Below are 13,294 nucleotides of genomic sequence, written 5' to 3'. Positions count from 1 at the left end.
TCAGATTCCCCCTGGGGAAATGTCTAACAGAGAGGAGAGGGGGAACAGAGAGAGAAAGAAAGGAGAGAGAGAGATAGAGGGAGGGAGAAAGAGAGAGAGCGATACAGGAAGGACAGCGGCAGGAGAGAGATTCAGAAGCCATATTTACGCGGTGAAGACATCGAGCCAGTCAGCCTGCCAATGAGGAGGGTGAAGCGAGGACTCCACTGATATGGGCTTTTCAAGGCCGATATTTTTGGATTGATGATAAGCTGATATTTTGCGATCATGTTCAGTACCTCTCTCTGATGTTCAATATCTTATTTGACCAAGTGTCCATATTGAATCCAAGTATTCAGTTTTTCCCCCCAGAATTGTACTCTTGTCAGGGTGGAAAAACCTCTGAAACAGCATTTAGACCAGTGGTTCTCAACGTGGGGTCCAGGGACCACCAGGGGTCCTCGAGGGGGTTCCAGGAGGTCCCCAGCAAATTGATGAATTGTTAAACTTCACCATTATTTCATTTACTAATAATTTAATTTATTAAGAAGTTAATTGAAAACTACACAAAGGATGAATTCTGATTTCGAACCGCTTTCGCACACAGAGTTAAAATTTGGTGAACTTTATTATATAATATAGATAGTACATTCATGGTTTTCCTGTTTTAGCTGCTTAACCAGCTACTAAACAATGAATAGCCTACAGATTGATGCAGGTTGTTTACAACGATGAATTTATTGTCGAAACCATGGTAGCTATCTTCTAGCGATTTCCTCTGCTACATGTTTGAAATGCCCAAGAATGACATCACATCCTTTTTCATCGTGACGAGCTAAGAGAAATGGTCAGGTGAATTCAGACACCACTGAAGCTGCGGAGTAAAATCATATCCTCACCTCCTGGTAGATGACACTGACTGGCTTATATCTGATATTTAATATCTAAAAGGCCGATATTGGCAAACCGATATATCGGTCTAACCCTAACAAGAGACACACACGAGGAGGGAGAGACAGTAAAAGAGAGAGAGAGAGAGGGAGTGGGTGGATAAAAGTGAGGTAACAAATAAAAAATAGATTGGTGGAGAGACAGAGGTGTGGGGACAGAGCTGGATGGAGAGAGGGGAGGGCTGCTGGAAAATAACTGATCTCTTATTATTCTCTCCAGCAGCCGCGGGTCTACTGAGGTCAGTGCAGCTCTGAGAATCATTAGCCAGCGATACCATTGAGATCTATTAGAAAACAGACGCGAGGAAACATAAGATCTTACAAATGCACAAACATACATAAGTCCATTTGGCTTCGTTTATTGCTCCATATGAAACAGTGTAAAATGAGAAGATTTGTCTAATCTGCAGCAGCCCAGGCTGCCGGGCGAGAGCTCACCAGTGTGACCCGCCCTCCCTCATAATTAAAACGCTTCTCATTTCCCAATTTCCATCATATTTGTGTTTTCCAAATTAAAATGCCGTCTTCAGGGTCTGTTTAATGAAATAAAAAAAGAATTAAAAAAAAACGGGGAGGTGAGGGGTGGCGGCTGTGGAATTAATTCGAGCCACTTGACTAAAGCAAAACTGCAGGATTTCTCCGGGAGAAAAAAAAAAAAAAAAAAAAAAGAGGGGGCTCTTCAATTATGCATGACTGTAACCGACTCTGTGATGCGAGACGAGCCCATCCGATCCGTGGCATTAGCGGCGGTCTCAGAGGACGAGCATGGCAGCCATTAGCAGTCAGTGGACACACAGGGCCGGGGCTATCAACTGGCTGCACACCAGCATGGGCGTGACAAAGGATAAGGCTATTTGAGGGCGCTTTTTTTTTTTTTTCTTTTGGAGAGCGTGACACGGAACAGTCGGGGACACTGATGTGATGTTCTGATTGCGTTAGGACAGAAATGGAGCGTTGAAGAAGCGCACAGTGGCTACGAAAAGGATTCACCCACCCCCTGACTTTCCTGTACATTCTTCTTGCGCTGCAAAATTAGCTCAAAGTAGATTTATTCAGGATTTATCTGCTCTCAAATCTATGCAAAGCACTCTCCTCTATTGCTATCTATGCATATTCTCCTCGGTAATTTTACTGTGGAAGTCAATGAAGAAATAGGACAAGAAAATCCTACTGTACTCTTGTACTTTTGTATAAAGTGATGGAAGGATGACATGTATTCCTGGTATAAGACTTTAAGGTTTAACTAGAACAATTTTGAAAAGAAAATATATTCACGATTTCCTAAAGAAGGAGAAAATGTTTGGGGAGTGTGACTAAATACCTTTACAAACTAGATTTTTCTGTTGTTTGACATGAATTTCTTAAAGTGTCACTCAACTCTGAGTACTTTGCATACATTCTTGACCCAAAATCCCAAATCCACGTGCTACAAAGTACTTTTGTAGCACAAGAAAACGTACAAGAAGTCAAGAAGACCCTGTATATTGAATGAACAGCACAAGATTTTGAGTGCAATTTGCTACAACTGTGTGTGGAATTGCAATTACAGTGCGTCCATGATCGATAAATCTTGCAGAACGGATCAGCCCCCCTTTGCACTTGGACGAGACATATCTATCACTCCGCAAACGATCTGCTGGGGGGAAAGCAAGAAGTTCATGTCATTACGCCGCGGAAGAACACAATCCATCGTGTGCGGCGTGCCCCGGGAGCAGATGGATGGACGTCGCCCCCGAAAAAGTCTTGCGGGGGGGGGGGGGGGGGGGGGGGGCCCAAACACTGTCAGGGAAGAGTTGATAGTTTGTGCCGTTTGTTCGGTCTCTTATTTGTTCTTGCTGAGGGTCCGCTGCTTCTCGGCGTGCTCCACGATCTTCTCCTCCACGTACAGGCCCTTGCGGCGGCGGACGGCGTTCATGTACTTGAGGGCCTGGTTGGCGGAGTCGGCCTTCTCCCCGAAGTGCAGGTACTCCTCCTCGGTGGTGGGGACCCAGTAGGGATCGCTGCTGATCACCTGGGACAGAGGGAGGGGGGGGGGGGGGGGGGGGGGGGATGGAAATGATGTAAGTCACGGTATGAGAGAAATTGTCCCGCCAGTGACCTGAATATAATTTGGGCAAACGAGTAAATCTGCATTTTCTCCCATGGGGATCAATAAAGTTTATCCTTCAATCAATCAATTCGTGGGGATGGGACGCTCTTCTCTCTTGCAGTCCCACTTTACTTTCATTTAGACTGATAAGACGGATGTAGTTAAGAGTTTCTCAAAATGAGGTTTGGGAACCACCCAAGGGTCCTTCAGAGAGGTTTCCAAGAGTTTCACCCCAGGAAAATGTGAAATAGTTTCATTTCATTTTCTATAAATCACGCACAAAATTTAGTTCACCAGAAATGATCCCAGTTACAGAAGGCATAAGAATGACTATTGTAATGATCCCCACTATTATCTCTCCATGTACGCTGTAGACAGTTATACAAAACAAGATTAAATCAACAACTAAAATCTGTTTGAAAAATTTTGAAGACCCCTGATGTCAACATTTAAGACCATGACTTCTTCTGTCAAACTGAATCAACTGGAGAAACCGCTATAGGGATCAAAAAGCAAAGACTGGATAGGACAGCCAGCCCTTACGGCAATGAATGTACACGCACGCACGCACACACACACACACACACACACACACACACACCTCATTCTGTCTACAGCTGTGCCACTTGGTCCCGAGGGAGATGAGCGGGGCGTTGGTGTGTCTGTGTTTGAGTATACGTTCAAGTCCTGTATTCCCAGCAGCTTTCTAGGGGAGGCGGAGGGTGACGCAATGCCTGCTGCTGCATTTATACACACACACACACACACACACACACACACACACACACACACACACACAGTCTCAATGCCACAAACTGACGCATGACACACATATACGCACAGAGTACAATTACTGTACCAGCACTAGCAGTGGGGTCCTGCACCTGGCTCTGGTTGCAGTGGGACAGATGGCAGAGAGGGAGCTACAACAACGGGCGGATTACAGGAGACATACACACACACACACACACACACACACACACACTCACTCCACGTGACCAGCATATGCCTGAGCACAATGGGGTCCAGTGGGGGGGGGGGTGGGGGGTGGATAGGCTACAACAGTAAACTGCTTGACTGACTGACTGTCTAAAAGAATGAATGAATGAATGAATGAACGAGTGTCCACGCGTTCAACAGGAGGCCCACCGCTCACTTCGGGACCTGCGTACGCACGAGTGCACACAGACAGACCGGCCAGCACGCACGGCCACAGACACCTACAGACACACACAGACACACACACAGACACAAGTGTGTGTGTGTGTGTGTGCAGGCGACCACGCTGCCTTTGAATGTCAGAGAATCTGTTCCCTGAGCTCAGTCTTGCTGTGAGCTTGGCTCGGGTTACATTTCTTTTCAAAAGCCTTGTGGCGATGCTCTCTTCTGATAGAGTACACTGCACTATACTAAACTGAGGATACCACAGTGACTTGCATTCAATCCATGACCAAGTTAAAGTGGAAATCCATAAGATTCTTGGTGTTTTTATATAGAGGCTTTGCAGTCGCATTACAAATCTCCAAATAATGTCTAAATATATAACAACTCCAAAACACTGTGAGTTGTAGCTTGAGTCAGCAGAGTCAACAAGACAAGTGATAGTTAGCTGACCAGACACCATGGTTAGCTAGTTAACAAAATGGCATTATGTAAACACAAAATACATCAAATGTATCAGTGGTAAAATGATCAGTTGCTGCTTAAAAACAGCACAGAAATTCACTATTGTAATAATAATATGGCATTGGAGGTATAAATAACAATAGAGCAAATTCAGGCAACTACAAGTTCAGGCAAATACAATGCAACTGACGATTTCAAAAAGGGTATTAGAGGTGTGCACATCCAACATATATTTAGGCCAGGTGCTGGATAAAACAGCCATGAAAAGTGGTTCAAAAAAGGATAATCTGCACACTGGATTACAGCAGCTTTCTTAATACTATATATAATGCAATGTTTTGACCCTATCAAAAGACCTTAGGTTTCAACACTAGTACATGTTAAGAACATGTTAAGACCGGAATGTGGCACATACCGAGACCAAAAAAAAAAATTAAAAAAAATTGTACAATATGAAAATATACCAGAAAATATGAAATATCTACGGTATGAGATAGTGAAACATCCTAAAAATATCAGCTATATGAACTATAAAACAGAATAACACAATAACAGAACATGAGACTGTGAAGAAAAATAAATCTTACAGCATATATCCGTGATTTGCAAAATGTGTGTCGTATGATATTAGCAGGTCTACAGAAGTCCAAGAATACTTGCACATGCATTTTTACACACACGCACAAACACACACACAAACATACACACACACACAAACTACTTATTCTGTCCGACAGATGCTTGTCCCTGATCAATGCAAGACTTATTCACACAGTTCTCCGGTGCTTGGCCGAACAAAGGCTCCATTCTGATGGAAATCTAATGTAAACGTCCCCACAGGAGCCGCTAACCCTCCAGTTACACAACAATACCACGCTCAAAATCTTCCCCCTCTGTTTCTGCGCTCATTCATATGCTAATCGAATATCCCGGCCATATCAAATCGCTGTCAGGAGAAATGCTGACATCAGCACAGAGTGGGTCCTGAAGCAGGGAGGCTGGGGCGGGGGGTGGGCTTCACTAGAAACTCATTGTCAGTGTCTGGTGAGTAAGCGTCTGCAGATAAATGAAATCGGACAGAAAACTTTTAACGAGGCACAGGCACAATGGCTGCAAGAAAATGTGCTGGGTGGGGGGTATGTTTGTGTCCGTGCATGTGTGTGTGTGTGTGTGTGTGCGTGTTTGTGTGTGTTTTGAGGTGTGGGGAGATGGCCAGGGTTAAAATGATGACAGGAAGGTCATGGTACACACGCAAAGGGCCTAAGTCCTACACTGGCTCTATTGCAGCTATAATATATATGAGGCATTTTATACTTTATATAGTTATATAGGGTTAGACTGATATATGGGAACTACAGTGTATTGTCCTTTTATTAAAAACTGGACAACAGCCAGTTGGTATCTCCAACATGATGGATATGATGCAGTTTGATTGATTACATATTTATTGTAGAATTGATCAATACTCCACTGGTTGTCTATGGGAAGACCTTAATCTGAACTGATTCTAATGAGAGATTTTCATTGGTTTCTATACAAGTATGCATGAAATGTCCCATGGTCTAAATGCTGATTCAGAGGCTTTTCCACCATGAAAATAATACGTGTATTTTTGGGGAATTTTTTGGCCAAATTAAAGATATTGAATACTGGCACAAAATATCCACTATTGGCAGCTTCAATTCAAAAATATTGGTATTGGTACTGGCCTTCAAAACCCACAGTTTAACAGTATGGAGAAATTCTACTGCTTCTCTTCACTTCTCTGGGTGTGAGTGGCACACTGAACAGGAGGTCAAAGTGCAGACCTTCAGCTTCAGTTTGAGGGTGTTTTCATACCAGATAAAGAGCAATATAAAGTTGGAGGAATGGTTTGTACAATGTCCTCCAGGTTCATGGCGCTGAAGGTATGTGGACGGTATTTGTGAGATTATATTATATTAAATGATGTAGTCGCCGGGGCCCCTAGGCTCTGGTATCTCAGTGTCCTTTAAAACAGCCATGCTTTTATTTGAACAATGGTTTGTATTTTGGTTTTTAATGTTTCATTCATTTTTCTTATCGCATACATTCTTAGTTATCCTGTAAAGCACTTGTGCTGCATAAATACAATATAATAATAATAAGAATTATTATCATTATTATTATTATATTGTATTCTTATTATTATTATAACAAGGCATTTCTTTCTTTCTTTCTTTCTTTTTCTCTTTGTCTCCAATCTATAAACATCACCAGATTGTTGATATGAGGATTCAGCTGTGACTATTTTGATCCTAAATTAAGTACATTGTACAGAATTATAAGTAAACCATGGTGTGTGTGTATCTGTTCATGTGTATGTGTGTGTGTGTGTGTGTGTGTCATACGCACTTATTAGCGAGCACCAGGGAATTTAGCCATTCAGCCAATTAGATCAAGCAACCTGGACCAGGCACCACTTGATCTTTGGCAGTACGAACACACAGACAAGATACTTGCATGCATGTAAACACACACACCCACACACACACACACAAAATCTCACATAAAAACACAAAACTCACATAAATCTATTCTCAGAGTCTCCCAGCCAGACAGGAGGTAACTACGGGTCATCCTAAAAACTGATTAAGCCGGGCCGACCTAATCGGGACACCCCTCTGAACACTGAATGAGGGAGTCTGTCAGCATATCCAGTCAGACCGAGCGCGAGGTAAGAGGGGTCAAGAGACGAGCGGGGAGAGGAGAAGAAGATAGCGAGGTTTTAAATATTCCGTGTCCTCAGTTGGAGGGTTCAAACAAGGTCTCTCTTTCTCGGAGATACAAAGGCTGCATTGAAAGGATTCCACAACTGCAGAGTGCTAAAGTGTCCTGTTGAAAGGAGAATACTGGTGTCTTTTGCAGCTATAGCACATTTCCTACTGTCTGCGTCTAGTTCAAATTCCCCAATCATTTTGCAATGCATGGCGCATGTGAATAGCTTTTTTTAATTAGCAGTTTTTTGATGTTTTAAAAGCCCCTACTTGTAGAACATTTACCTCAATATATCATTCTCAAATTAATTTTGACAGCATAGTGTCGTGGCTGTAGAAAAGTGAGACCATCACGGTGTAAATTGGTTAATTCTATGTGTTTATTCTATTTGTCCCTGGGTATGATTTCCCACAAAATGTGCAGGACTGACCAAAACCAAAACAGAAAGAGGTCCCACTTTGAATTGTTCTGCTTGTTTGTATGGAAACAAACACACAGACAAGTGCAGATGCTGTCCAGTCCCACGCTGCCTTGCTAGCTGTGCAGCATCAACTGTTCCAGTTTCATTATTCAGTTTGCATTATGACAATTTCAAGTCACTTCTTCTGTAAACATATTTGTCTTCACTCTGCAGTCTACAGGGGGGAAACTTTGACAAAACCAAATGAAGGCTTCTATTTACTGTGATGGATTATCTCGCTCTGTGGAAGTTGTTTTTCATACTGTATGAGGATAAATGGCTTCTTCTGAAGGGAGGAAAATGAGCACTGATACCTTTAACTATGCTGACAGTGTGCAGACACCAGCAGGAAGAATGGAAAGGGACAACCAAACCGATTGGCACAAACAAAACAAAAAATCATGGACTTCAATCAACACACACACAAGCTGTGTACATATTCAGTTGGCCAATTGCGTTTGCAAGTTTCTCAGTTTCCTTGTCTGTGGATGGATTTTTTCCCCACAAATGCTGTTAAATGGTCTCAGAAAAACAAATCCAAGGCAGTCTTCTTTTACAAAATAGTTAAAAGGCCTTTATTTTCGTGGCTAATGCATAGAATTACAGATTAAAAGTTGCACCGACACCCTGCGGCACATGCTAACCTTCCTCAGGGCACAAACACAGGCGCTATTAATTGTAATTATGCATTAGCTACTAAAATAAATGCTTTTAAAATGTTTTCCTAGAGAGGAGTGCCTTGAATTTGCTCCTCAGGTTTGATCACCCCAACTTCCACTGAGCACCTCTGTACCACGAAGCCATGGCAGTGTTCCTTCTCTGGGCAAATTTGGAGATGTTTTTAATAAAGGAATTCACTTTATTCACAAAGCAGCCATTTGATTTGTGTCATACTTGGGGTGGACAGCAAAGCAGGCAAACTTAACTGGTCTTTGGACAAAAACATTAAAATATACACCAAAATTGCGTGAGATGAGCATAGCTGGAGAAGGTCCAAACCAAAACAGCTGGATTAAAGGAACATCCATGTTGATCCTTAGCATAAGCTAATGTTAGCTGTCTTTGCTGGTTACTTAATATGTTTAACTCATATTTAACTCCAAACCAACCGGTTCAAATTTTTATTGTCACCATTATCTTTAGTATAGTAATATACCAACATAGTATCCTTATGCTTCATATCCTTAGTGGCACTTCTTTGACAGTGAAATTGTTTATGTTAAATGTATCTGCTAGCTAATGCTAGGTGACTTTAGCTTCTTAAAACTGTTGCGTTAAGAAGTTGCTGTCAGCCACACACTAACATAATTTGACCTAGTTGGTTTGGAGAAAAATATAACATTAACTACATGAAGTAGCTGCCTGCTACCATTCGCTTAAGTTATTAGATCAGTGTCACAGATGATCCCTGTGTTGTTGTAGCCTTTGATTGTTCACTGTTCATCTCTTGACAATACCAACAATACATTTTTATGTGTACTTTCCCTGTCTTTTGGGTTAGGGTTTCCCACCCCGAGTATGACATACAATACTCGGGATGACAAATGAAAAATGTCTGGCAGTCAGTGTGACAGTAGTGTAGATGCTAATGTTCTCTCACCCCGGCAGCATCTCAAAGCGGCCAACTTTCAAAATTCAACCAGCAACAGTTAACATAAATTATATTCAAACGATAATGAGATGATAAATGATCTGCTTTGAAAACGTACTGTACGACAGCACAGAATGGCCTCTCCCTCGTTACAGACAGCTTGACCCGTTACCCCAGCCGACCCCGTCCATATGGCCCAGGAGCCGTTGAGGCGAGCGTGTGTATGTTGGGGCTGGAGCCAGCCAAGCGGCAGGTATAACGCTCTGAAGCACATGTGGCGTCTATCTCAGCTTTGATCCCAACTCCCCTGAGGAAAGCATCTCATTAACCAGACGGCCTCATTGACCCACGGCCGCACATAACAAGCCCAGTCGACGCTCTGGCTCTGGAGATGCGCGTGTGTCTGTGTGTATGCACATGCGTGTGATGTCTACACAGGTGTTAAAAAGGCAGCGATAGAGAGCAGGCTAGTAAGGTCACGAATCAGGAATGCAGGCGTAACTTGTGCGCGCGTGTATCTGTGTGTGTGTGTGTGTGTGTGTGTGTGTGTGTTTCTGTGTGTTTTAACAAGGTCTGGGGGGAAGGGTTAGGAGGTGAAAGCTAGTTCAACTACAGTCAATAAGAGCAGCGAAGTGAATCCCACCACCCACCTCCTCTTTATACGTGAGCTTGAATCTTGATTTGTGGGCGTAAACGACTTAAGGGCTGACCTGAGACCAGCTTTCTGCAGGACCAGTATGCCAGTTGGGTTTCCAAAACCTATTCTGGGCCCAGTACAGATCAACAAACTTTTGCATCGCTATCAAGAAGACATGATCGTTGTCTAGGGCTGAAAAAATCTATGGGCCTTCCTCGCTTTCATTCCCTCTGGGCTTCTTTCCCTTTTTACATTTCTAGGATTTTAGATGAAACTTTAATCATCCCCGTGGGGGAATTGGGCATTTATTATTATTAAGTTTTAGGCATTTAGCAGACGTTCGTATTTAGAGCGACTTTGAGTATGTACAGCAGCAGAATAAGTTAAAACTCATGTACAGCCAACAATTTACAATTTGTGTTTGTTGTTTTAATTTATTGGGTGAGTAGGACGTTTGGTGTATTATTATTGTTAATAACATTTCAACATGCTAAAGTACAAGGAGCATAAGCATAAGAAGTTAAGAAAATTCCTGCTTCACCAGGAATGTTCATGTATTACCAACAAAACAAGTGGCAGAATAATAATAAGTGCAAGGAATAAAAATAGGGGCCAAGTTTTGTCTTTTTATAATAAGGGTTTGGAGGCAAGACAAGAGCAAGTCTATTAAAAATGTACACTACCGTTCAAAAGTTTGGGGTCACATTGAAATGTCCTTATTTTTGAAGGAAAAGCACTGTACTTTTCAATGAAGATAACTTTAAACTAGTCTTAACTTTAAAGAAATACACTCTATACATTGCTAATGTGGTAAATGACTATTCTAGCTGCAAATGTCTGGTTTTTGGTGCAATATCTACATAGGTGTATAGAGGCCCATTTCCAGCAACTATCACTCCAGTGTTCTAATGGTACAATGTGTTTGCTCATTGGCTCAGAAGGCTAATTGATGATTAGAAAACCCTTGTGCAATCATGTTCACACATCTGAAAACAGTTTAGCTCGTTACAGAAGCTACAAAACTGACCTTCCTTTGAGCAGATTGAGTTTCTGGAGCATCACATTTGTGGGGTCAATTAAACGCTCAAAATGGCCAGAAAAAGAGAACTTTCATCTGAAACTCGACAGTCTATTCTTGTTCTTAGAAATGAAGGCTATTCCATGCGAGAAATTGCTAAGAAATTGAAGATTTCCTACAACGGTGTGTACTACTCCCTTCAGAAGACAGCACAAACAGGCTCTAACCAGAGTAGAAAAAGAAGTGGGAGGCCGCGTTGCACAACTGAGCAAGAAGATAAGTACATTAGAGTCTCTAGTTTGAGAAACAGACGCCTCACAGGTCCCCAACTGGCATCTTCATTAAATAGTACCCGCAAAACACCAGTGTCAACATCTACAGTGAAGAGGCGGCTGCGGGATTCTGGGCTTCAGGGCAGAGTGGCAAAGAAAAAGCCATATCTGAGACTGGCCAATAAAAGAAAAAGATTAAGATGGGCAAAAGAACACAGACATTGGACAGAGGAAGACTGGAAAAAAGTGTTGTGGACGGATGAATCCAAGTTTGAGGTGTTTGGATCACAAAGAAGAACGTTTGTGAGACGCAGAACAAATGAAAAGATGCTGGAAGAATGCCTGACGCCATCTGTTAAGCATGGTGGAGGTAATGTGATGGTCTGGGGTTGCTTTGGTGCTGGTAAGGTGGGAGATTTGTACAGGGTAAAAGGGATTCTGAATAAGGAAGGCTATCACTCCATTTTGCAACGCCATGCCATACCCAGTGGACAGCGCTTGATTGGAGCCAATTTCATCCTACAACAGGACAATGACCCTAAACACACCTCCAAATTGTGCAAGAACTATTTAGAGCAGAAGCAGGCAGCTGGTATTCTATCGGTAACGGAGTGGCCAGCGCAGTCACCAGATCTGAACCCCATTGAGCTGTTGTGGGAGCAGCTTGACCGTATGGTACGCAAGAAGTGCCCATCCAACCAATCCAACTTGTGGGAGCTGCTTCTGGAAGCGTGGGGTGCAATTTCTCCAGATTACCTCAACAAATTAACAGCTAGAATGCCAAAGGTCTGCAATGCTGTAATTGCTGCAAATGGAGGATTCTTTGACGAAAGCAAAGTTTGATGTAAAAAAAATCTTATTTCAAATACAAATCATTATTTCTAACCTTGTCAATGTCTTGACTCTATTTTCTATTCATTTCACAACGTATGGTGGTGAATAAGTGTGACTTTTCATGGAAAACACAAAATTGTTTGGGTGACCCCAAACTTTTGAACGGTAGTGTACATGGATTTGCACTTTTAGTTATATGATTTCTGTATGCGCATTGTGAATACATACTGATGCAGAACCCACTTGACATGAATATGATTGGATTGAACTGATTGGATTGAAATGGTGACTTTTTAAGACCTCCAGTTATTGCTACTTGGAGTTGAAATTAAGACCAAATTAAAAATCAAAATGAAGAAACAAAGCTTGCAAAACTAGACTATTTCCAACTGAACATGGCTTATGTAAATTGTGAAGCTGTAAATGAACAGTATAAGAAAAAGGACAGCAGGGAATGTGAAGGGACATGAAATCCAACTGTGTTTAGCAAAACAGACAGGATAGTGGGGGTAAAATAATAAGAATAATAATGATGCAAAATCCTCACCTCCCAGTGGCTGAAGACCAGCTGCGGACTGGCCAATCCGCTGGTCCTCTTGCGGATCTCGTCGGCGAATCCGAAGCTCTCGGCCACGGGGAGAACGGCCTTGATGATGAACATGTCCGTCCCTTCCTTCATCTCCTCGTGGAGGACGCGCCCCTCTCGCTTCCCCAGAACACCGTACACCCGGCCTGGTACAGAAGAGAGAGACGGGGTTAACACACACACACACGCACACACATACACACACAATACACATACCGTACACACAGCCTAAAAAAGGAGACAGACAGGGGTTGTAGCCACAAAATGTGCACACTGTAATGGATGTGATTTAATATGTAGCTAAGTACAAAACATAAAAAAACACATACTTAAATAAAAGTAAAATTGCTGAACTGAAAGTAGACAAAAAAGCTACTCAATTACAGCAATGTGAGTAAATACAATTAGTTACTTCCACCCTTGGTTAATACACAAATATTTATTTACACACATGGCCTGAAAGTGGAGAGATATATACTGTAGGTTAACACACACACACACACACACACACAGACA

General features: G+C 42.3%; 1 protein-coding gene across 1 annotated transcript; it reads right to left on the bottom strand.

The window, feature by feature from the left end:
• Positions 1-2,751: 2,751 nt before the first annotated feature.
• LOC139649280 (elongation factor-like GTPase 1) lies at positions 2,752-12,924 on the bottom strand (the record flags this gene model as incomplete). The annotated part of the gene is made up of 2 exons (XM_071525632.1): positions 2,752-2,940; positions 12,740-12,924. Coding segments are annotated over 2 exons (374 nt in total), but the record flags the coding sequence as incomplete, so codon positions are not given.
• Positions 12,925-13,294: the final 370 nt, after the last annotated feature.

This window comes from Centroberyx affinis, unplaced genomic scaffold (assembly GCF_046629955.1).
Source record: "Centroberyx affinis isolate AG114_WGS23_722 - 3 ecotype Tasmania unplaced genomic scaffold, CSIRO-AGI_Caff_v1 ptg001312l_1, whole genome shotgun sequence".
Taxonomy (NCBI): domain Eukaryota; kingdom Metazoa; phylum Chordata; class Actinopteri; order Beryciformes; family Berycidae; genus Centroberyx; species Centroberyx affinis.
This window is presented reverse-complemented; position numbering and strand designations above follow the sequence as displayed.